At 41.9% G+C, this 25,311-nt stretch overlaps 1 protein-coding gene across 3 annotated transcripts in view; it reads left to right on the top strand.

Annotated features, from left to right (window-relative positions):
• Positions 1 to 25,311, top strand: part of BCL2L10 (BCL2 like 10) — a 41,586-nt gene that overhangs the window by 3,237 nt on the left and 13,038 nt on the right. Inside the window, exons 2-3 of one of the 3 annotated variants that reach the window (XM_047736502.1) lie at positions 753 to 871; positions 23,536 to 23,611. In XM_047736502.1, the coding sequence (XP_047592458.1) occupies positions 753 to 871; positions 23,536 to 23,548 (132 nt within the window). In that variant the 3' untranslated portion in view covers positions 23,549 to 23,611. Of the gene's footprint in view, positions 1 to 752; positions 872 to 9,724; positions 9,750 to 23,535; positions 23,612 to 25,311 lie in introns of those variants that run through there. The other 2 variants (XM_047736500.1, XR_007128597.1) reach the window with 2 other exon arrangements.

Raw genomic sequence — 25,311 nt, 5'->3', positions numbered from 1 at the left:
TTTTAAGCAACTGCCATACTGTTTTCTATAGTGGCTGCATGAGTTTACATTCCTGTAAACCATTCCCTTTTCTCCAAATCTTCAACACTTACTGTATTTTTGATACTAGACATTGACTGGTGTGAGGTGACCGCTCATTGTGGTCTAGATTTGCATTTCCCTGGTGATGTGTGATGCTGAGCATCTTTTCATGGGTCCTTTGGCCATTTGTAGGTCTTCTTTGGAGAAAGGTCCATTCAGGTCTTCTGCCATTTTTTTAAAAAGATTTTTATTTATTTATCAGAGACACAGCAAGAGAGGGAACACAAGCAGGGGGAGTGGGAGAAGAAGCAGTCTTCCTAATAAGCAGAGAGCCTGATGTGGGGCTCGATCCCAGAACCCTGGGATCATGACCTGAGCCGAAGGCAGATGCTTAACCTACAGAGCTACCCAGGCGCCCCTCCTCTGCCCATTTTTAATCAGATTATTTGGTGGGGGGGGGGGTTGGTGTCCTCTTAAAAACGTCCTCTTAAAAATGGAGCAAATCAAAAGATGAGTATTCTTGCTATGACAAAGTTGTGTCTCCTATGTCCTTCTTTGCCCTATGTTGGATTCCTTACAAATCCAAACTCCGTTTCCTAAGTACAGGTTGCCTCTATGCTTTAAATCCAGGAGTTTCCTTGCTGTTTAATCCCAAAGCACCAATATATTTTATTGAGTTCAGCTGTGGGGCATTCTGAACCAGTCTAACTGCCTATCCCTCCCCCTTGCAGGACGGCTTTTGTCTCTTCTTCACACCCGTGCTGCTGTCTTCCTGGAAAAGACTGCTGGTCCAAGCTCTTCTGTCATGCTTTACGGCAGTGATCTTAATCTACTTCTGGAAAAGATTACCGTGAGTTCTGAGATTTTTAACGCATTTCTACCTGCCTAAAAACTGTGACCAGCCACCTGAATTTGAGATGTGAAAGAATAGAACAGAGTAAACCATCCTCTGAGACTGTTTTTTACCTGCCTTCATCTAAGGAGTCCCGTGGTGATAGTTCAGCGGGAGCTTTAACTCCTGGCGAGTACTCCGAGGTATTAAGACAAAGGTGAAAATGGCTCTTTGAGTGGGGAAGACGGATTCTAAAGGTTCATTGCTCTAAGAAATTGCAGTAGAAGCTACATTCTAGTAAGTAGGAAACATGGTGTTTTTTGCTACACTTGGATAAGAGTGAATGTGCATCTCTCGTCTATCCAGTTTCCTGTGCTGCTGCGGACTTATTTCTCAAGGCAGGCAGTCAGGGATGGAATGCCGAAAGCCCTCCCAAGTCCCAGTTTGACAAGGAATGTAACATTAAAAACTTTTATAAGGAATTCTTTCTAAATCCTTTGAAATCTAATTCCTAATTCTACCTTTCTAGATTTTACAAAGAACGTTTATTTTTTGACTTCACTAAATTGTTAAATATCTTCAAATTTTTAATAAACTTATGTATCTTTTTTAAAAATTTGTTGGTTTTCCTTGGAATTTAATAAGGCTGTTCTTAGGAGTAACTTGAATTGATGAAAATTTCCTTTTTTACTTGTTTAAAAACAACACATACTATTCTTGATTTTAAACAATCAGTACACAAAGTCATAAAAAGTCCTTTACTTCTACCTTCCATTTTGCAGTCAACCCATCACTGGCAAGGTGATAGAGAGGAAAACATTATACTCTAAGGCTCTCCACCTGAGGCCTGGGAATTTAGACAGGTTAACAGCTGAAAAATATACGGATCTTGATGTTTTTACAGGAGACTACAGAAGATTGGAAACTTCAAAGAAATGTATAGATTCAGGGTTTATATACCATTTTAACAAAAAGTGATAAGTTGTGGAGTAGACAAAGTAGAGGGGTGAGACTGGTAGGGGTAGTATATTCTGCAGAAAGGGACTGGGAAATAGATGGGGGAATCTAATGAAAGGTGAAGGTTATTTTAGTCCAGTTTGTTTGCATTGTCTTCTTGGTGTTGATTTCCATCTCCAGTGATAATTGTGCTCTCCTTACTGGAATAAGAGGGCACCTTTCTTGAGGCACCTGGCTGGGTCAGTTGGTGGAAAGTGTGACTCTTAATCTTGGGCTTGTGAGTTCGAACCCCATGCTAGGGATGGAAATTACTTTTAAACAATCTCTTTAAAAAGGGAGGGGGAATGCTTATACCAGCAAAATCCATAATAGCCAAAATATGGAAAGAGCCCAGATGTCAATTGACAGATGAATGAATAAAGATGTGGTATATATACATGATGGAATACTACTTGGCCATCAAAAAGCATGAAATCTTGACATTTGCGATGAGGTGGATGGAACTAGAGAGTATTACGCTAAGTGAAGTAAGGGAAAGACAAATATATGACTTATAATGTGGAATTCAAGAAGCAAAACAGATGACCCTGGGGGAAGGAAAAGTAAATGAAAATTTGAGAGGGAGGCAAACCATAAGAGACTCTTAATTATAGGAAACAAAATGGGCGTTGTTGGAAGGGAGGTGAGTGGGGACATTAGGAGGACACTCTGATAGAATGAGCACTGGGTGTTATATGCAACTGATGAATCAATGAAATACACCTCTGAAAATAAAAAGTGGAGGTACCTGGGTGGCTGAGTCAGTTAAGCACCCGACTCTTGTTTCCGCTCAGGTTGTCCTCCCCAGGTTGTGAGATCAAGTCATACATTGGGCTCTGTGTTGGGTGTGGAGTCCATGTAAGATTTCTTTCCCGATCTCCTCCTGTGCCCCACCCCCACGTGTGTTCCCATAACAAAACAAAACCAAAAAACCCTTTATCATAGGAAATTCATGCCCTGCTTTTAGGCAGAAAAGTGGAGGGCAAAGAGCCTTTCTTGTATGTGCTATTTCTCAGTTGCCTTAAGCTCAAAATAATATGCCACAGTTCCATATTTTGGAGTGACCTGTTCGAATCCACCTCAATGGTGAATGGTGTATGCCATTACTCTTCAGCCAGCTGGAATCCATACCCGTCTGTCCTTTCTGAGCCCACCCAGACCCTCCAGGCTTCCCACAGCCAAGCAGTGGTGTTCTTTGAGTGGGTGCCCCCAGGGCTGCCAGCAGCCCCTAGAAAAGCACTGATGAAAACCACAATAAGCCACCCCAAAGCTACTTGAGCAATCTCTCCATGGTCAAGCTATTGCTGATGCTATTAGAACAAGCCTGGGACCAAAAGGGTAAAATAAGTGAAGATGGGGAAGGATGTGACCATTATAAATGATGGTACCACCATTCTGAAGCAAACGCACGCATTATGTCCTGTAGCCGGAATGCTGGCGGAGCTGTCCAGATAAAGAAGCAGGTGGTGGTACCACACTGGTGATCGTCGTTGCTGGTTCTCTTAGATTGGTGTGTGAAGCTTTTTCAGAAAGGGGTTCATCCAGCTATTTCCAAGTCATTCCAGAAGGATTTGGAAAAGGGTATTGAAGTCTTAACTTGTCTTGACCCATGGTATCGAATGACAGAGAAACTGCTCAGTAATGCAGCCATTTCATTGAACTCAAAGTCTTCGTGTTCAAGTCTGCTTTATCCAGTAAGTGGAAATGGAGTGAGGGAAGTGACGGACCCCACCAGGGCTGTTGGTGTAGATCTTAAAGATAACAAAGTACTTCAGAAACTTCAAGGGCATTATGCCAAGTGAAGAAAGTCAGATGGAGAAAGACAAATACTGATGATGCTTCTCCTGAGTGGAATCGAAAAAGAGTAAACTAAAGAATTTAAAAACCAACCTCATTGATAGATTGGTATTTGCCAGGGTCAGGGAATGGGTGAATGCTTTTTTGTTGTTGTTGATCTACTTTTATTACTTTTGGGGGAATAAAGCGATAGAAGTGTATTGAGTGAAGATACAGAAAAAGAAGCTCTCAAGAGTGAGAGGGGTCCCAATAGGTTGCCAACGAGGGCCTTTAGGGTTGGTCTCTTCCAGAAAGTGAACCAGGGACCTGAAATCTCTTTAACATTTCTACTGATACTGCCACTGAGCAAAGACTAGTGATAACACCTTCAATGGCTTACTTCCTTTTTGGGGTCTGGTTATTCTGTGTTGGTCACAGGTTTATCGTAAAAGGCGCTCCCCCCCCCCCACCACGAGCAGGGCTGGGTGATCATTCCCTTATCTCTGGTTTTCCCGTGCCTCCACATTTTTGGAATTTGTCAGCCTGATCCCGTGGCTCCCTGTCTCTCCCTACCTAGCCCCACCTGGCCCTTCCTCATTCCTCCCACTTGGAAATAGTAACCCTAACTGCCCTTAGAGAATAGTGGGATGATGACCGCTCTGGCTGCTCCCTGCTGAAACGGGGCGTCCGGCCGCGGCTGTTAGACTCTACCCAGGGGCCGGTCCAGGGTCTTGTGGTATGCCTCCAGTAAGTCCCGATGAGCCACAAACGGTACACGCATCAGCACATGCAAAAGGATGAACATAAAACAAGTATTAGGCGGGTGCCTGGGTGGCTCAGTGGGTTCAGCCTCTGCCTTCGGCTCAGGTCATGATCTCAGGGTTCTGGGATCAAGCCCCACATTGGACTCTCTGCTCAGTGGGGAGCCTACATCCCCCCTCCTTCTCTGTCTGCTTCTCTGTGTGCTTGTGACCTCTCTCTCTGTCAAATAAAATCTTTTTTTTTTTTAAAGATTTTATTTATTTGACAGACAGAGATCACAAGCAGGCAGAGAGGCAGGCAGAGAGAGAGGAAGGGAAGCAGGCTCCCTGCTGAGCAGAGAGCCCGATGCGGGACTCGATCCCAGGACCCTGAGATCATGACCTGAGCCGAAGGCAGCGGCTCAACCCACTGAGCCACCCAGGCACCCTGTCAAATAAAATCTTAAAAAAAAAAAGTATTAGGTCCCAAATTACGATCCCATCCCTTAGCTAAGATCCCCAATTACCAGTTTTGTCAAATGGATCAGTGGATATCTCCATCTTATTTAATGGATCACAAAGGTCCCCTATTAATTGGGACACCTGGGAGGAGTTAACTGTAATGTTAAAACAACACATGTGAGGAAATTTTTCACACCCCAAAAGGTGTAGCAGTAGTAGACCGTCTCAAGAATTCCTTCTCTGACCTCATTTAATTTTTGGCGGGGTGCATCTGGTGCCTGGGAAGTAGCATTTAGAGTCCTGAGCGGCGTACTGTGTTGCCTGTTTCATAGTGCAGTCCTAACGGAAGTCCTGGAAGTCCTGTAGTGAGCTTTGAGGTTCTTTTCACCAGAAAGGCTGTTGGATGTTTGGTTAAAGCCTTTGTTTGCAATTGGAGGTCAGTCAAGGTGGCTTCTAGGATAAATGACTATCAGCTGAAATCGAGAAGCTCTTGCTGTTAGTTTGGGAAGTTTTTACTTAGTTTTGACCTTAAAGATAGTGAATACCAGGGCACCTGGGTGACTCAGTGGGTTAAGCCGCTGCCTCCGGCTTGGGTCATGATCCCAGGGTCCTGGAATCGAGCCCTGCATCGGGCTCTCTGCTCAGCAGGGAGCCTGCTTCCCCCCTCTCTCTGCCTGCCTCTCTGCCTACCATGTGATCTCTGTCAAATAAGTTTTTTTTTTTTAAGATTTTATTTAAAAAAAAAAAAAGATAGTGAATATCAGTATCTGTCCTAAAAGTCCTTTTTATGAACCCCATTGAAGATAAACTCATTTCACAAGAGAATAAAGAAGTTATAAAAAAAAAAAAACCTCAGAAATGGACATTGTTAATGATAGAGTTCATTATGATACAACTGACAAATTATTTCTGGGTCACATAAACACTTCACAACGCCAGAACATCGAGTGATGACCCTTAAACCAGAATGTAACTTGACAAGCCTGATGAGTCAACAAGACTTTGTTCACGGTTTAAGTCTTGGAGAAGTTTGTTAAAACCTTGGAAAGTTTTAAAGCACTTAGCTAAATAGGATTAAGGATCTCAAAGACCTGATAAAGGCAAAACCTAAAAACTAGTTTTTCTGGGCAGGCAAAGAGAAAATAGCTGTTTACATTTTATCAAGAGCAATTCAAGAAAACTTTTGTCTTTTTAACAATCTTCTGCCAGTGTACTTATAAAATCCCTTTATTGTAATCTTAGTCTATCCTGACCACACCTAAAATTCCTTTTCAAAGATTTCCCTTCACAAACCAACAACTTTCTTTTGCATTGAGATTTTGTCCCACACCATTTCTCTGCAAACAACCTGTCTCTTCTAGGGCAAAATTGTTTTCTTTTATCCTTCAACAAAAAAGTATTCCCATTTCTTTGTCTTTCATACACATCTTCTTTTCTACAGAGCTGCCTAATTTTACACTCTTAGAAATCTTAGTTTCCAGTGAAGACTAAGTAGTAATCCATTGTGAATTGTCACACCAGAATTCCTGAAATGGCAAGGTTATGAACTGGTTGAGCACAAAATACGTTTACCAGCAGTTTAAAATATCCTTAGTTTCTTTGCAATAAGTAGTCAGAAGCACAAACCTACATCAGGAATCAATGATTGAGCACCTTTTCCTGTTTGGGAAAGACCTAGATGTCCAGTGAACTTAATCCCAAAGACTTTGAAAGCTCTTTTAACGTTTTCTATGAAAACTTGGATGAGACATACAATTAACCATCATTTCAGCCGTCTTTTTGCTGACAAATTGCAACAGAGATAATATGAGCTTATTTGACCTTCAGCAAACCCTGACAGTATACAAGCTTTACATTTAATGGTGATAACTTTAAAGACCTATAGTTTAGGGGTGCCTGGGTGGCTCAGTGGGTTGGGCCACTGCCTTCAGCTCGGGTCGTGATCTTGGGGTCCTGGGATCGAGTCCCGCGTCGGGCTCTCTGCTTGGCAGGGAGCCTGCTTCCCTCTCTCTCTCTCTCTCTCTGCCTGCCTGCCTCTCCGTCTACTTGTGATCTCTCTCTGTCAAATAAATAAATAAAATCTTTAAAAAAAAAGTTAAAAAAAAAAAAAGACCTATAGTTTAAATTTAGTTTAAATACCAAGTTATGTTCCACCCAGGTCCACTTACTTATTTTTTTAAAGGAGACGTATCTGCCTTTTTTTTTTTTTTTAAGATTTTATTTATTTTGACAGAGATCACAAGTAGGCAGAGAGGCAGGCTCCTTGCTGAGCAGAGAACCCAATGCGGGGCTGGATCCCAGGACCCTGGGATCATGACCTGAGCTGAAGGCAGAGGCTTTAACCCGCTGAGCCACCCAGGCGCCCGTGGGCCCACTTTTAAAAGTCCATTTGTTCCCCATTGTCCGTGTTCACCTGAGATACAGGTGGGGAGATCTGTAGTGAGCAGTGTCTACGGCTGTACCCAAGGTGCAGAAACAGGAGGGGTGGGGCAGAAAGACAGGCACAGTTCTGCCAGAAGACCCAGAAAAGGGTTCCCAGTTCTAAAGCTCATCCGCTTGGACAGATGAGTAGTTTTTCCACCAACAGGCGGGTTCAGGCAGTCCGTGTCAGGCCGGAGAAGACCGGAAATTTCCCTGAAACAAAGGAGTTTCAGCAGCTGCTTGGGAATATTCTTTAAACTCCTCATCCTGAGAGAGACTAACCACGGTTGGCTCCACTTAGAGCCATTAACCTAGGAAATGAATGAGGGAGAAGCCCCCACATCTTTTAGGAACAGTGAGAGGGAGAGGTAGGGAGAGTCTGCATCTCCTTGCTAGGGATGGCCTTGTTTCCTCCAGCAATCTAGGTTTATTTGGAGGAGGTATATTTAGACAATTACCCAATATGTCAGGAGGGAGTTTACTAACCACCATGTTTGGGTAAATGCCTTCTGCTAGAGGTCTCTTTGTCACGGCCCTGAAAGCCTGGATGGATCTAGGGTACCTCAGTCTATTTGCCGGGTTCCCTGTAGTAGACCTCATCCCACTATGGCCATGTAGTGTGTGTTAGAGCTCAGTCCTTTCCCACATTTGCAATCCAAATTGTTTGCAGTGGGTTAAAAGGCACCCCAAGGGGGCGTCCTTGGGAACTGAAGAGACCATGTCTTACGGGAAGGCCATGCCTTATTTTACCTTGCCTTGAAGAACCTGCTGAGTTTAACCCATGGAAAACACTAGAAAAGTTTTGCAAGGGGAATTACCCAGTTTTTTGTTTTGTTTTGTTCAGATTTTGTTTATTTGACAGAGAGGGTACACAAGCAGGACGAGTGGAAGAGGAGAAGCAGACTTCCCACCAGCCAGGGAGCCTAATGCAGGACTGGATCCCAGGACCCTGTGATCATGACCTGAGCCAAAGGCAGATGCTTAATGACTGAGCCACCCAGGCACCCTGGGAATTACCCAGTTTTGCAGTACCCAATCCAGGAGTCCCCACAGAGAATGGTTTCCCATCTTGACATCCCGATAAGAGTTCTCCGTGCCTGTTAAAGAGAAGTGATGTGCCGTCCCTACATAGCAGCACTCCCCTGGGAACCAAGGCGTCCCATGGTTTCCTACCCAAGCTGAGAGAGTAGTCTAACATCTTGGGTTGAGGAGATATCAGGCTGGCAGGAGTAGCCACTCTTACCCATCCATCACCTGATCTTCTTTTCTTCTCTGGACTCCCCCCACCCCCCAAAATCTGCCCTAATCATAAAGGCTTAGCAAGGTTAACAGTTTAAACTTCGAGTCAGTTATGTTCCCTTCCCTTCCCCTGGGTGCTTTTTCTGTCCATATACCTGAGGTCCCATTTGTAAGCATGGCCCTATTGAGGGGTGCAGACCCTGAGATTTAGAATCATCATAGTTTCATATTTCTGTTGTTGGAATAAGAAAGCCTCAACTATATGACCCATTAAAGTCTCAGCCACTAATGCAACCAATAAGGAATTGGCTGGGGGGGGGGTCTGTAATTCCCTCTTCAATGCCCAAGGTATTCCAGTAAATGCTCAGGAAACATTGGGCTCCCTCTAACTTGTCATATATAGAGAGAGCTCTAATCCTGCTTGCCAGTAACTTGGGTTTGGATCCCTGGCTGTGATTAAACCTAAACTGTACCTAAGAGAAAAACACCTTACCAAGCAACAAAAAATAAGGAAAAGATTTTCCTCCTGAACTAAGTTCTCATGAAAAGAACTTTTTAAATGAAAAACAAAACTTATATCTCCATAGGCAACATCCTTCCCCAGCATGACAAAGTCAGCAGGACTACTCAACCCATAAAATCCCCAGGTTCTTGGAGAAGGCATTGAGAAGGCTAAGGGCAACCGTGAACTGAGTGCCTGGTCAGAAGGCTCTACTGATGATCAGAGATTGGAAGGACCTGAGGCAAAAAGTCCCTGAGGCAGGAGAAAGTCATTTAAGACCAGCCAGTGAACAGAAAGAATAACTGGGTAGGGTTAGGCCAACATTCCCTTCCTTTGAGGAAGGAGGGTTGACCAAACCTTTCCCCAAAGACTATTACCTGAGACTTAAGACTGCGCCTAGGCAGTTCCACCTTTAACTGGCCGCAGGTGCACGGTTTTGCTGTTTATGAGAAAAGGTCAGCTAAGGGAAGAGGCGTCTCCTAGGAAAGAAAAGAAAAAAGTCCGCTTTTTACTCACCCTTCAGTGGAAGTGATCCCAGGTCTTGGCACCAAAATGATGTGGGGGAGAGAGGTTTTTGTCTCACAGAGTCAGTGAATCTCGGTGGACAGCAGACAGTGAGTAAAGCAATAGAAGTTTATTAATTGAAGATAACGGAAAAAGCTCTTAAGAGTGAGAGCGGTTCCGACAGGGTTGCCCTACTTTATTTTTAAATGTTTGTTGTTGTTGTTGTTTAAGATCTATTGGGTGAGAGCAAGGTGGAAAGGGGCAGAGGGAGAATCTCAAGCAGACTATCTGCCCAGCATGGAGCCCAACCCGGGGCTCAATCCCATGACCCTGAAGTCATGACTGGAGCTGAAACCAAGAGTTGGACGCTCAGCTGAGCACCTCGGAACCCCAAGTATGTATGTATGTACGTTCGTGGCTCAAACTCAGGACCCCAAGATCAAGAGTCTCATGTTCTGAGTCAGCCAGGCTCCCCTGTTTTGTTCTAGTTTGAATAAATATTTATATGTATCTTTAGTTACCACATATGTATAGTTTATATATAAACTCTATGTAGCTTATGTAACAAAACTGGGCGGTACAGATAATGACTACATGTTGGTAGAAGGGCTGGTTCTCACCCAAAAGATGACCTAATCAGAGCTGAGAAGGCTAATAAGACGGGCATAGGCAGTTTTCCTTATCTGCTCCTAAAAGAGATAGGGATAATCACATAGTCGTTTCCGATGCCCAGATGGGCCCAGTGCTAAGGAAGAAGAGAGCCTGTGTTCTAAATTTAGTGAAGCAGATTTTTTAAACCAGATACAGTGTTCTCATACAGAAGTCTATTCTTAAGACATGCTCTTAGAGATCTTGCATTACATTTCCTAAACAAAATGATGATCATGGTGGCTAGGAATATTGGAAGAGAAGACCTCGAAGTCCTCTGTAAGACAGCGGAACCAGGCCAGTTGCTCATGGTAACCAGTTCACTGGTGACAAGCTGAGGGGGTCGGTTTAAATGGTTCTGGCAAATTGCTTAAGATCACTGGGGAAAAAATTAACAGTTGTGCATGGTTCTGACAAATTGGTGATTGAAGAAGCAGAGTGTTCCATTCATGAAGCCGCATGTGCTACTCGCTGTTGAGTGAAGCAGGAGCTCTTCTTGTAGGAGGCGGTGCTCTGGAAATAAAGTTGGCCCTATGGTTAACTGAATATTCACGAACATTGAGTGGTCTGGAATTCCACTGTGTTCTAAGACAGATGTAATGGAAGTGGTTCAGTTACACTAGCTGAAACTGCTGGCCTGAATCCCATTTTTGTAGTAACAGAACTAACAAACTGACATGCCCAAGGAGAAAACCTATAGGCATTAATATCCGAATTAATAATAATTAATAATAGTAAAATGATATTTCCAGTTATTTTGGAAGAACAGGTCGTCCAGCCTTTTTTATTTCAGTCAGTGCACTTATTCTAGCAACTGAAACGAACATTGTACAGATTGATGATGCAGTAAACAGTAATCTGGCTTACACACTGGCACCGACACGGCCCTGGATGGTGTGGCTGAAGTAGAAGACTGCCTTGATGTTCCTTATTCAGGAGGTTATTTCCTCTTTGAACTCCAGGGCTTGGTCTTCCATTTGGCACTTGATTGAAACAGTATTTGCACCCTTTATTTTTATGTATGTATGTATGTATGTATGTATGTATTTGCAACCTTTAATGAAAATACTAATACTTGGTTTCAAAAAATAGTATGGTATCCCTTCAGGCATTTCAGGCCTTTATAAAAACTGGACATGCTCTTCTGATTAGTCTTTTCTTTCTTTCTTTCTTTCTTTCTTTCTTTCTTTCTTTCTTTCTTTCTTCTTTCTTTCTTCCTTTCTTCCTTTCTTCCTTTCTTCCTTTCTTTCTTTTTTTTGAGAGAGAGAGAGAGGAATAGGAGGAAAAGGTAGAGGGGAAGGGGGACAAGAGAGGAGAGGAGAGTGTGTGAGCAGTGGGCGAAGGGGTGTGGGCCAGAGGAGAGGGAGAGAGAGAATCCTGAGCAGCTTCTACACCCAGCAACAATGAAAGGTTACATCAACTTCTGCAGTAAGGCAGAATGCACCAAGATGGAACAGCAAGGCAGCCCTGTATTTTCTGAAGAGAAAGGACTCAGAAGGCTAGTCAAGGGACATCTGGGTGGCTCAGTCAATTAGGCATCCAACTCTTGATTTCTGGTGGGGTCCTGGTTTGGGCATCCTGGGATCAAGCTGATGTGACCTTTCATTGCTCTGTATTTTAGCATGTTCTTCTCTTAAGGACTGTGAGGAAAAAACATCTCACGATTCTTTTTTTTTTTGGTTCATAGTCTTTTTATTCCCATAGTCATGCATGACTATATCTGTAGGAGAAAATCCTAGAAAGAGTTTCTGAATCAGGTAATAGTATTAACACTTGGCTGCTACCAAATTATTATTCAAAATTGAATCTACCAATCCAAATTTATACAGGGTAGGGAGTGCTTAGCTCTTCACAGTCTTGCCAGTATTAAATCATCCTAAATTTTTCCCTTTATGGCTTTTGGAGTTTGGGTCTTTTTGGGGGACGTCATCCTTGTCCCAAGATTATAAAGAAAATCTTCTGTGTTCTGGGTCATTGATCCAGTCCGTAATTCTTTTAATTTTTAATTTTTTTTGAAGATTTTATTTATTTGTCAGAGAGAGAGAAAGCACACAAGCAGGCAGAGAGGCAGGCAGAGGCGGAGAGAGAGGCAGGCTCCCCACCGAGCAAGGAGCCCTATGTGGGACTCGATCCTAGGACCCCGGGATCATGACCTGAGCCGAAGACAGCGGCTTAACCCACTGAACCACCCGGGCGTCCCCAGTCCGTAATTCTTTTAGTATGAAGTAGGTTTCACTTCTTCTAAGAGTTGGGGTAGATATTTCAGCATTGCAGATAGTCCATTTTCCCCTACCAATTTGAAAGTATCTGTTTTGTTGACTTGCCTTTTCCTCTGCTAATGGGACTCTGTCTGAATTACTCATATATATTATTATTAATATATATTAATCATATATATCATTAATATATATATGCCTGAGTAGGGGCACCTGGGTGGCTCAGTGGGTTAAAGCCTCTGCCTTCGGCTCAGGTCATGATCCCAGGGTCCTGGGATGGAGCCCCGCATTGGGCTCTCTGCTCAGCAGGGAGCCTGCTTCCTTCTCTCTCTCTCTTCCTGCCTCTCCACCTCCTTGTGATCTCTGTCAAATAAATAAAAAAAAAATCTTAAAAAAAATGTATGCCTGAATATTTAGTGGTATAAATCTAGTCTCCCCAATGCTGTTCTTTAAAAAGAAAAAATAAATCCTTGGCTATTTTTGTGAATTGTTTAAGGTGAATTCTGAAAAACAATTTATAAAGAATCCATTAAGATGTTGCTTTTTAGGATTTTTTATTAGAATGGGATTGATCATAGATCAATTTGGGAATAAGTAGTATCTTTACAATATTGTAAAGAACATGTCTAAGAACATGAATTCTTTCATGTTTTTTAGGTTTCTTATGCTTTCCTTTGTATAGATCCTATGTTCTTAGGTGTATTCCAACACTTTGGGTTCTACTGCTATTGGGAATGGAATCTAGAGAGGATATTTTGTCTTCCCCATTTCCCCAGATACCCATAGGTTTCTTAGGGGAAACTACCCCTCCTTTGTTGTTAGACCATGTGGTTCTGGTGGTATTGACTCCTCCCCATTTGACCCTACCACAAGTTGAGGAAAATGACCCAGACCTGACCTAACAGAGACCATTCCCCGGTGAAGTAAGTTAGCAGGACTCAATTTTAGGATTTCTTTGGATATTATCAGATGAGACTCTTTCTCAGCTGGGGTGTCCAGTTCATGGAGAGAGTCTTCCTGGAAGAGAAGACCTCACAGAAGGACAGAGGTCAGAGATTTGGGGTAGGATGGAATGTTGAGAAACATTGCTGGTGTCTCACAATGTGACTGTGACTCCATACATTCCCTTTTCTGCTTAAACTGACTTAGGTTTTTCAGTACAACTCAATTTCATCCCTGAATCAAAAGATCAGTTTTTCCCTGTTATATTTATTATTTGGTTATGGCTATCCTGAGGAGAAATTTAATATATATTAATATATAGTATCTGACTAATAGATTATAAATTCTGACTATCTTGAACACTCACTAGTTCTGACTAATGTTCCTTTTGTAATATTTCTCACTTTTTTTCTTTTTTAAGATTTCTTATTTATTCATTTATTCATTCATTCATTCACTCATTCATTCATTTATTTGACAGAGGGAGATCACAAGCAGGCAGAGACACAGGCAGAGAGTGGGAAGCAGGCTCCCCCCTGAGCAGAGAGCTTGATGCGGGGCTCAATCCCAGGACCTTGAGATCATGACCTGAGCCGAAGGCAGAGGCTTAACCCACTGGGTGCCACTCAGGCACCCCTCTCACTTTCTTTTCTTGGCCAATTGTATAGGTAGTGAATGGGTGTGATACTTTCCATGTACTGGAAAACTCCTTGATTTCGGTTGATGGCCTTCTTTTCTTCCAGCACTTTCTTTTTTCCACTAGCATTTTAGGAGGCGTCATTGCTCAAACTGTAATTTAACCTTAGGGCCTGTCAGTTTCTTGGAGTAAATCAAAGACTAGATACATCTGTTAATCATCTGTGGTAAGAAACAATATCCTAAAGGTGAGCGTTCACTGACAGTGCTAGTGACAAGGTGTTCCCGTTTGGGGGAGTGTTCTTGACTCTAGCCACAAGACCAAGACATAGTCTCCTTGTTTTTAGCTTGTGGACGGTTGTTCCGTAAACTAGCCAGGACTCCTAAGAGGACGATGATTGGAGGATGTGCTACTGATGAATGGGACAGTTCAAGGCACTCTTGGGATGCTGGGTTGAAGTGCATTTCCAAGTGAGAATCTTACCCATCAGCCTGTACAGGAGTGGGTCCCTCGAATTTTTGCCTGATCTGTTGTCTACTTGGAAGAGTAGTGTATTTGTTAGTATCTTCTCTCAGGTTTCCCCTGCATTTTTAGAATCTAGATGGGCACTTAGGGTTAATGTTGTTTGCTTCAAACCCAGTTTTATTCCAGTTGTATCTTCCCTGTAAATTTGAAGTCTTTTAGGACCCTATTCACCCCCATAATCCTCCCACCTGGTTTTTCCAACTCATACAGCAATTACTTCCAGGGTGTAATCTTTGTATTTTTTTTTCTTTCTTGAGTTTCTTTAGGTTTTTTTTTCCCTCAATCATTATTATATTAATGCCAGCATAATTAACCTCCAGTGTTAGTTTCAGAAGTACCACATAGGGGTTCAATGGTTGTATACATAACTCAGTGCTCCTCATGGTTGAGTGTATTCTTTTTTTTTTTTTTTAAAGATTTTGTTTATTTATTTGACAGAGATCACAAGTACACAGAGACAGAGAGAGGGGAAAGCAGGTTCCCAGCTGGGCAGAGAGCCCGATGCAGGGCTCAGTCCCAGGATCCTGGGATCATGACCTGAGCTGAAGGCAGAGGCTTAACCCATGACCTCCGCCGAAGGCAAAGCCACCCAGGCGCCCCGGTTGAGTATATTCTTAATATAGGCCATCACCTATTTCACCCATTTCTCCCACTCACCTTCCCTTCCGGTAACATCAGTTTGTTCTCTGTATTTAACAGTCTGGTTTTTTGCCTCTTTTTTTTATTTGTTCATTTGTTGTGTTTCTTAACTTCCATATGAGTGAAATCATGTGGTGTTTGTTTTTCTGACGGACTTATTGCCCTTAGCATTATACTTTCTAGATCCATCCCTGTCATTGCAAATGGAAAATTTTAATTCTTTTTTATGGCTGAGTAATAGTCTGTTGTGTGTATGTATGTGCATATATGAATATGAATGAATAAAGAAGATGTGGTATATATTGATGAACACTTGGGTGGCTTCCATATCTTGAGTTTTGCAAATAGACATAGGGGTGCATGTGTCTTTATTGTTTTTGTATTCTTTGGGAAAATACCCAATAGTGGAATTATTAGAGCATATGAAAGTTCTGTATTTAATTTTTGGGGGAGAACTCCATACTATCTTCCACAGTGGCTGAACCAGTTTGCATTCCCACCAACAGTGAAAGAGGGTTTCTTTTTCTCCACATCCTCACCAACACTGATGTTTCTTGTTTTTGTTTTTGTTAAGATTTATTTATTTGAGGAGTGCCTAGGTGGCTCAGTGGGTTAAGCCTCTGCCTTTGGCTCAGGTCATGATCTCCGAGTCCGGGGATCAAACCCACACTGGGCTCTCTGCTCAGCAGGGAGCCTGCTTCCCTTCCTCTCTCTCTACCTGCCTTTCTGCCTACTTGTGATCTCTGTCAAATAAATAAATAAAATCTTTTTTTAAAAATTTATTTATTTGAGGAAGAGAATATGCATTTGCTTGTGCCTGGAATGGGGGGAGGGGAAAAGGGAGAAAAAGAGGGACAGTCTTAAGCAGACTCCATGCTGAGCACGGGAGCCCCAACATGGGGATCGATCTCACAACCCTGAGATCACGACCTGAGCTGAAACCAAGAGTCACACTCAACCAACTGCATCACCGAGGCATTCCTCTTGTTTCTTATTTTAGCCATTCTAACAGGTGTGAGGTGATCTCTCATTGTGGTCTACATTTGCTTTTCCTTGGTGATTAGGAAAGCTGAGCATCTTTTCATATGCCTCTTGGCCATCTGGATGTCTTCTATGGAGAAATGTCTGTCCATGTCTTCTGCCCATTTTTTTAATTGGCTCATTCGCTTTTTTTGGTGTTGAGTTGTATATGTTCTTCAATATTTTGGGTACTAAATCATTATTGGTTTGCAAATATCTTCTTCCATTCTGTAGGTTGTCTTTGTTTTGTTGTTAGCTTTGCTGTGCAGAAGCTTTTTATTTTGATGTAGTCCCAATAGTTTTTGTTTCCTTTGCCTCAGGAGAAATATCTAAAAAAGGTGGTACAGTCAGTGTCAGAGCAATTACTGCCCGTGCTCTCCTTTGGGATTTTTTTTAAAAGATTTACTTATTTTAGAGAGTGTTCATGGGCATGGGGGGAGGGGCAGAGGAAGAGGGAGAGGGAGAATCCCAAGCAGACTCCCCGTTAAGAACACTGCCCAACATAGGATTCAGTCTAATGGCCCCAGGATCATGACCTGAACCAAAACCAAGAGTTGGACACTTAACCAACTGAGCCATCCAGGCCTTCCCCTTCTAGGACTTTATGCTTTGAGGTCTCACACTTAGGTCTTAAGTCCATTTTGAGCTTATTTTTGTTAGGGTGTAAGAAAGTCCAGTTTCATTCTTCGCATGTAGCTGTCCAGTTTTCCCAACACCATTTATTGAAGAGCCTTTTTCCCATTGCATATTCTGGCCTCCTTTGTCATAAATTAATTGACCATATAATCATGGTTTTATTTCTGGGCTCTTTGTTCTGTTGGTCTGTGTGTCTGTTTTTTGTGCCAGTACCGTACTGTTTTGATTACTAAGCTTTATAGTATATCTTGAAATCTGAGATTGTGATAGCTCCAATTTTGTTCGTCTTTCTCAAGATTGCTTTTGCCTATCTTCATGGATCTGCGCAAATTTTAGAGTTATTTATGATACTTTTGTGAAAAATGCTGTCAGTATTTGGATAGGGATTACATTAAATCTGTAGATTTCTTTAGGTAGTATGGACATTTTCACAATATTTATTCTTTCAGTCCATGAGCATGGAATATCTTTCCATATGTTTGTGTTATCTTCAGTTTCTTTCTTCAGTGTTTTATAGTTCCTTTTACCTCCTTTTAAGTTTATTCCTAGGTATTTTTGGTGCAATTGTAAATGGACTATTGTCTTTTTCTTCCTGCTACTTCCATTATTGCCAAATAGAAATGCAGTACATTTCTATATATGGATTTTGTATCCTGCAACTTGACTGAATTACTTAGCGGTTCTAGTAGTTTTTTGGTGGAGTCTTTAGGATTTTCTACATATAGTATCATGTCACCTGCAAATAGAGTCCTATTACTTTACTAATTTGGATGCCTTTTATTTCTTGTCTGATTGCTGTGGCTAGGACTTCCAGTTGTTAATGTTGAATTAAAAAAGTAGGGCACCTGGGTGGCTCAGTGGGTTAAGCCGCTGCCTTCAGCTCAGGTCATGATCTCAGGGTCTTGGGATCGAGTCCCGCATCGGGCTCTCTGCTCAGTAGGGAGCCTGCTTCCCTCTCTCCCTCTCTGCCTGCCTCTTTGTCTACTTGTGATTTCTCTCTGTCAAATAAATAAATAAAATCTAAAAAAAAATAAAAAATAAAAAAGTGGTGAGAGTGGACATCCTTGTCTTGTTCCTGAGCTTAGAGATAAAACTCTGTTTTGCACTAGCTATGGGTTTTTCACATATGGCCTTTATTACGTTATGTTCTAAACCTCCTTTGTTGAGGGTTTTATTATGGATGAGTGTTGGTGTTGTACTTGGTCAAATGCTTTTCCTGCATCTCTTGAAGTGATCATAGGGTTTTTATCCGCGTTGATGTGAAGTATCCCATTGATTGATTTGCAGATAGTGAACCACCCTTGCATCCTAGGAATAAATCCCACTTGATTGTGGTGAATTATTTTTTACCTTCTGTAGGGTCTTTATCTGGTTTTGGTGTCTGGGTGACAGCTGGCCTTGTAGAATGAATTTGGAAATTTTCCTGCTTCTTCTATCTTTTGGAATAGATTGAGAAGAATAGGTATTAAGTTCTTTAAATGTTTGTTAGAATTCATCTGTGAACCCCTCTGATCTGGACTTCTTTAAAGTTCTTTAATAGTGATTCAGTTTCACTGCTAGTAATCTGTCTGCTTAAATTTTCCACTTCTTCCTGACACAATTTTGGTAGTTTATATGTTTCTAGGAATTTGTCCATTTTTTCTACTTTGTCCAATGTGTTGGCACATAATTTCTCATAATATTCTCTTATAATCTTTTATATTCTGTGGTATTGGTTGTTATCTGCCTTCTTTAATTTCTGATTTTGACTGTGTGCTCATTCCCCCTCCCTGCTCTCTCCCTTTAGGAGTCTGGCTTTTGTTAATCTTTTCAGAAAACCAGCTCCTGATTTCATTGATCTTTTTTTTTTTTTTAAGTTTCTGTTTCATTTATTTCTGCTCTAATCTTTATTCTTCTATGGTTTGGGGTTTTGTTTGTTACTTTTTTTCTACTTAATTTTGGTACGATTAGGTTGTTGATTTGAGATTTTTCTTCTTGAAGGAGGCCTGTATTGCTATAAACTTCCCTCTTAGAGTAACTGTTGCTGCATCCAAAAGATTTTGGCTTATTGTTTTTATTTTCATTTGTTTCCATGTATTTTTTTAATTCAATTCTTGGTTGACCCATTCATTGTTTAGTAGCATGTTGTCTGACTTCCATATTTTTGTGTTCTTTTTAGATTTTTTTCCTGTAGCCAATTTCTAGTTAAATACCATTGTGCTTGGAAAAGATGAATGATACAACTTCATTTTTTTGCATTTGTTGAGACTTGTTTTGTGGCCTAACATGTGATGTACCCTGGTGAATGTTTTATGCGCACTTGAAAAGAATGTGTATTCTGCTGTTTTAGGATGGAATGTTCTGAATATATGTTAGATCCATCTGGTCCTTGTGTCATTAAGAGCTATTTCCTGGTTATTTTTCTGTTCAGATTATCTAACCAATTATGTAAATGGGATGTTAAAGTGCACTACTATTATTGTGCTACTTTCAAAGTCTATTTTTTTTGATACAAGTATTACGACACCAGCTTTCTTTTCACCTCTGTTTGGTTGATAAATGATTTTCCAACCCTTCACCTTTTTTTTTTTTTTTTTTTTTTTAGAGCAGGGTTTGGGGAAGGGCAGATGGAGAGGGAGGGAGAACCCCAAGCAGACTCTGGGCTGATTACAGAGCCTGACTTGGGGCTTGATCTTAGACCCCCAAATCACGACCTGAGCCAAAGCCGAGAGTCAAAACCTCAACCGACTGTGCCACCAGGCACCCTCACATTTTTTTTTAAGTTTTATTTATTAAATAATCTCTGCACCCAACGTGGGGCTCAAACTCATAACCGCTGAGATCAAGAGTCATGTACTCCTCCAACTGAGCTAGCCAGGCACCTCCATCCCTTTACTTGCTGTCTATGTCTTTAGGTCTGAAATGAGTCTTTTGCAGGCAGCATAGGTCTTGCCCTTTTTTTTTTTTTTTCCATTAAAGATTTTATTTATTTATTTGACAGAGAGGGAACACAAGCAGGGGGGACAGGAGACAGAGAAGCAGGCTTCCCACTGAGCAGGAAGCCTGATGCGGGGCTTGACCTGGGATCATGACCTGAGCTGAAGGCAGACACTTAACTGACTGAGCCACCCAGATGCCCCAGGTCTTGCTTTTGTTTTAATCCATTCTGTCACCCTGTGTCTTTTGAGAGTTCAGTCCATTTACATTCCAAGTAATTACTGATAGATGTGTACTTCCTGCCATTTTGTTACTTGTTTATAGATATTTTTGTAATTCTTCTCTATTCCTTGTTCTCTTCTCTCCTGATTGGCTGGATTTCTTTAGTGATAAACTGGGATTCCTTTCTGTTTATTTTTTTGCATATCTATTACCAGTTTTTCACTTAACGGTTACCATTAGGTTTATATATAATATAGTATGCATCTAGCAGTCTACATTAAGTTGATGGTCATTAAAGTTTGAACCAGCTCTAAAAGCACTAAATTTTTACTCTCCTCCCCCATATTTTGCTATATGGTGTCATACTGTATATCCTTTGATTCTGTGAAACCATTGACTGATTTTTTTGTACATAGGCATATTTTACTGCTTTTGCACTTGTACTTTTCTTCTCTTATTGTCTTTCCTTTAGGCTCAAAGAGTCCCCTTTAACATTTCTTTTTTTTTTTTTTTTTTTAATTTATTTGACAGATCACAAGTAGGCAGAGAGGCAGACAGAGAGAGAGAGAGAGAGGGAAGCAGGCTCTTGGCTGAGCAGAGAGCCCGATGCGGGACTCGATCCCAGGACCCTGAGATCATGACCCGAGCCGAAGGCAGCGGCTTAACCCACTGAGCCACCCAGGCGCCCCCCCTTTAACATTTCTTACAGGACTTATTTGGTGGTGATGCCTTCAACTTTTGTTTGGGAAATTTTTTATCTCTTCATCAATTCCGGATGGTAGCCTTCCTGGGTAGAGTATTCTTGCTTGCACGGTTTTTCTTTTTAGCACTTTGAATGTATCATACCACTTTCTTCTGGCCTACAAAGGTTTTCTGCTGAGGGTGGGGCACATGTTAGCATGTTTTCTTTTTCTCTTGCTCATCTTAAAATTCTCTATTGAGCACCACTTTTTGCCACTTTAATTACTATGTGTCTTGGGGTGGCTCTTCTTGGGTTGATTTTGCTGGGGACTCTGTACCTCCTGGATCTGGATTTCTGTTTGCTTCCTCAGGTTTGGGAAATTTTCAGCTGTTGTTCACATACATTTTCTACCCTCTTCTCTCCCTCTTCCCCTTCTGGGATCCCTATAATGCAGATGTTTCTGTGCTCAGTGATGTTGCTGATCTATTCCCATTTTTTATTATTTTTTCTTTCTCCTATTGAGCTGGATTGCTCTCCATTCATTGCTCTGTCTTCCAGGTAGCTGATTTGTTCTTCTGCTTCCTCTGGTTTGCTCTTTATTCTCTCTAGCGTATTTTCCATTTCAGTTACTGAGTTCTTGATCTCTGACTGGTTCTTTTTTATATTTTCTGTCTCTTGTGGAGGGTCTTACTGAGATCCTCCACTCTTAAGTCCAGTGAGTATCTTTATAACTATTACTTTAAATCCTCTATCAGGCATATTGCTTATCTCCCTTTTGTTTAGTTCTCTTCTCGTGCTGTGATTTTTGACCTGTTCTTTCATTTAGGACACATTCCTTTGTCTTCTCATTTTGTCTAATGCTCTGTGTCTGTTTCTGTGTGTTAAGAAAGTCAGTTATGTCTCCTGCTCTTGGAGGTAGTGACTTTATGAAGAAGTAGTTCTGTAGTGCTGTGCAGTGTAATGTCCGCTGCATCCCAGAATCTGGCACTTTAAGGCTGTCTCTTCTGTGTGTTGTGTGTGCCCTAGTGTTGTGGTTGAGCTGTGTTTGCCTTTTAGTCCAGTCATCTGCAGTGGCTCTTTTTGACAGTTTTGGGGCAGGGTTTGGTCCCTGTATTGTTAATGGCCCAGTCTAGAGCCATCTTCAGCTTGAGCTGGGTTAGACCAGAAGTTTGCCAGAGCTGCAGTTACCAAACTGTGTTGTCCCTTGAGGCCTTCCTTGTTGAGAGGGGCCTGCAGTCAGCCCACTGCTGGTACTGCTGGTGAGTGTGGTTATCTTCCCCTCTCCCCAGGGCAGGAGTCACTTTAGCCACCGTCAGGACTGCCTGTACAATGCCATGCTTGTCACACTGCTTTGGAGAACTCCTACAGAGGGTGGTTCATGTGGGAGCACAGGAGAGTGTGGGAGTGGGGCCTGCTGTTAGCCAGGTTTGTGCAGATCTGTGGGAAGGGATCTGGAGCCACTTTGAAGAACTAGGAGATAGGAGGGTGTTGGAGAGGTTGAGTATGCCATAGACTTCAGGGGAATGGGGCACGTGTTAGCAAGCTAGGTGGAGAAGTTTGTGCTGCTCTCGTTCCCATAGCTGTCCATGTATCTAGGCTTGGGGGCAGGGGAGCTAAATAGTGCCCACAAGCTGTTTCATTCTTGGAGAAGTTGCCCAAAGATCCCTGCCCTTCCAGGGTATGCTCTGAGATTAGTAAATAAATCTTCTTCCCATGTACTCCAGGCAGTTTTTTTTCAAACTGCCATTTTTTGGTGTATCTCAGCAGGGTTCTTCCTTATGCTGTCTCTTTAAGGGTGGAGACTCAGTTTCCTATCACCCCTCCCACTCTCCCAGAGCTGAGCCACTGATGTTTTAAGTTCTGGATATTAAGCCCCACTGATTCTTAGGCCCCTCTGGCTTTCAAAGGCAAATGTATGGGGACTCATCTTCCCAGTGCAAGTCCCCCATGTGTGGGGTGCCAGGTGTGGGGTCTGCTTCTTTCCCTTCTCTGTGCTTACAGTGTCCTCCTTCCCACAGACAGTCTCCTGGCTCAGGTTGGTTCCAGGCTGCATCTCCACCCTTCCTACCATTTTTCCATGTGGCCTCTTCCTCTGTGATTAGCTCTGGAGGGTCTGTCCTGCCAGTCTTTGGGTCATTTTCTGGGCTATTTACACTGATGTGAGTGTTACCTAGGTATATGGTGGGACAGGGTGAGCTTAGGATCTCCATCTTTCCCAGAAGTCTGTTGTTTCTATTAATACAAATGTTTTCCATTCTTACTCTAGAAGCCATTCCCTTATAACTTTATAACCTGACATTCCCTTGTAAGCTTAAAACCCGCCTTCCACTTTAACACATTTCATCCTTACATACTAAATCCATCTGCAACTCTGCTACCTGAAGTAACTAGTAAGATACTTCTCAGAGATATGTCCTTGTTGAAGAATCTTTATGGTGTCTTTGTGGCCTATAGTGGAATCAGTCTAAATCCCTAGAGGGCTTTCCCTCACTTCCCCTAATATTCCTGCCAGTCTGTCACACTGTTCCTTGGATTCACGCTATCCTTCCTCAGCAAATTTTTATTCATGGCATTTCCCCAGTAATAACCACCTTTCTCACCCACCCCCTGTCACTGCTAGTTAAAATGTTTCAATGCCCAACTTAAATTTTATCTCTCTGGTGATTTTGCAAGAGACCACTTTCTCTCTTGAGTCTAAGCATTCTTGGTGCTCCAGTTTGCTCAGATCACTGCTCTGTACTTTCATTGTTTCTTACTACATTTACTCCCCTCTCTCACCTGCATCAAATGGGCTGTAAATTATATTAAAAGAAGCACAAATTCCCGACAATTGCTTCCCTCCCCAATTCATTATCAAGACAAAGGCAAATATATAAAGTGTTCAGAATACTTAACAGACGTAATTAGTTTTTTTTTCAAATTGAGGTATAATTGACATAGGGTATTACATTACTTGCAGGTGTACAGGATGACTCTATATTTGTATATATTGCAAAATGATCATCACAGACAGCTTCATCAACTTCCATCACCATACAGAGGTAAAAAAAATTTTTTTTTAATTTGAAGATTTACTCTAACAATTTTCAAATATGTAATACAGTATAGGCACAATTCGTTTTATTGTGCTTAACTTGATTGTACTTCATAGATAATGCATTTCTTAAAAAATTAAAGGTTTGTGGCAGCCCTGCCTTGAGCAACTCTCTCTGCACCATTATTCAGCAGCAGTTGCTCACTTCATGTCTCTGTGTCACATTTGGGTAACTCTGGAAATATTGCAAACTTTTTCATTATTACTGTATTAATTAGGGTGGTCTTGTGATCAGTCATTAGGACTCAGTGGAAGGTCAAGTGATGATTAGCATTTATTTTTAGCAATACAGTATCTTTTTTAATTAATTTATTTATTTGACAGAGACACAGCAAGGGAACACAAGCAGGGGGAGTGGGAGTGGGAGAAGCAGACTCTCTGCGGAGCAGGTAGCCCGACAGGGGGCTCAGTCCCAGGACCCTGGGATCATAACCTGAGCTGAAGGCAGAGGATTTAATCCACTGAGCCACCCAGGTGCCCCGCAATACCATATTTTTAATCAAGGTATGTAATGTTTTTAGATCTAATACTATTGGACACCTAATAGGCTGTAGTGCAAACATAACTTCTGTCTGCACTGGAAAACAGATTTATTTGATTCACTTTATTGTGATATTCGCTTTATTGTGGTCATCTGGAACTAAACATGCATTATCTCCAAGGTATGCCTATATTTGAATTATAGTGGCCCTGCTGTGCATAATGTCCACATGACTTTATAATTGGAAGTTTGTACCTTTTGACTACTGTGACCCATTTTTGTCCACACACACCCCTCCCCCATCCAGCATGTGCCCATTCTCTGGCAACAAGCTGTTCTCTATATCTGTGAATTTGGGTTTTTGTTTTGCTTCAGATTTCACATACAAGTGGTTTCATAGGATATTGGTCTTTCTCTGTCTGACTTACTTCACTTACAATAACCTCTAGGTCCATGTTGTCTCAAATGGAATGATGTCATCCTTTTTATATATACATAGTCTAGTATCCATGTAGGTGTATGTTTAAAGCATTTATTTGCGAGAGAGCACAAACAGGGAGCACCAAAGGGAGAGGGAGAAGTAGACTCCCTGCTGAGCAGGGATTTCCCAGGACCCTGGGATCATGACCTGAGCCAAATGCAGATGCTTAGCCAAGTGAGCCATCCGGGTTCCCTGTATTTAAATATATACACACACATATGTATATAAATGTAAATACATACAGTACATTTTCCTTCTCCATTTTTCTATTGATGGACTCTTGGGCTGCTTCTATAATTTGGGTATTATAAATAATGCTGCAGTGAACATAGGGGTGCATATATTTTCCCAGTTAGTGTTTTCATTTACTATGGGTAGATACCCAGTAGTGGAATTCCTGCATCATATGGTATTTTTTTTAAAGATTTTATTTATTTACTTGACAGAGATCACAAGCAGGCAGAGAGGGGTAGGGGGAAGCAGGGTCCCCGCTGAGCAGAGAGCCCTATGTGGGGCTTGATCCCAACCCTGGAATCATGACCTGAGCCGAAGGCAGAGGCTTTAACCCACTGAGCCACCCAGGTGCCCCTCATATGGTATTTTTAACTTTTTGAGGAACTTTAATACTGTTTTCTCCATTGCCTGTACCATTTTAGATTCCCACCAACAGTGCACAAGT

The sequence above is a fragment of the Lutra lutra genome, chromosome 7, assembly GCF_902655055.1.
Source record: "Lutra lutra chromosome 7, mLutLut1.2, whole genome shotgun sequence".
Lineage (NCBI taxonomy): Eukaryota > Metazoa > Chordata > Mammalia > Carnivora > Mustelidae > Lutra > Lutra lutra.
Note: the sequence above shows the minus strand (reverse complement) of the source record. Positions and strands in the feature narration are given on the sequence as shown.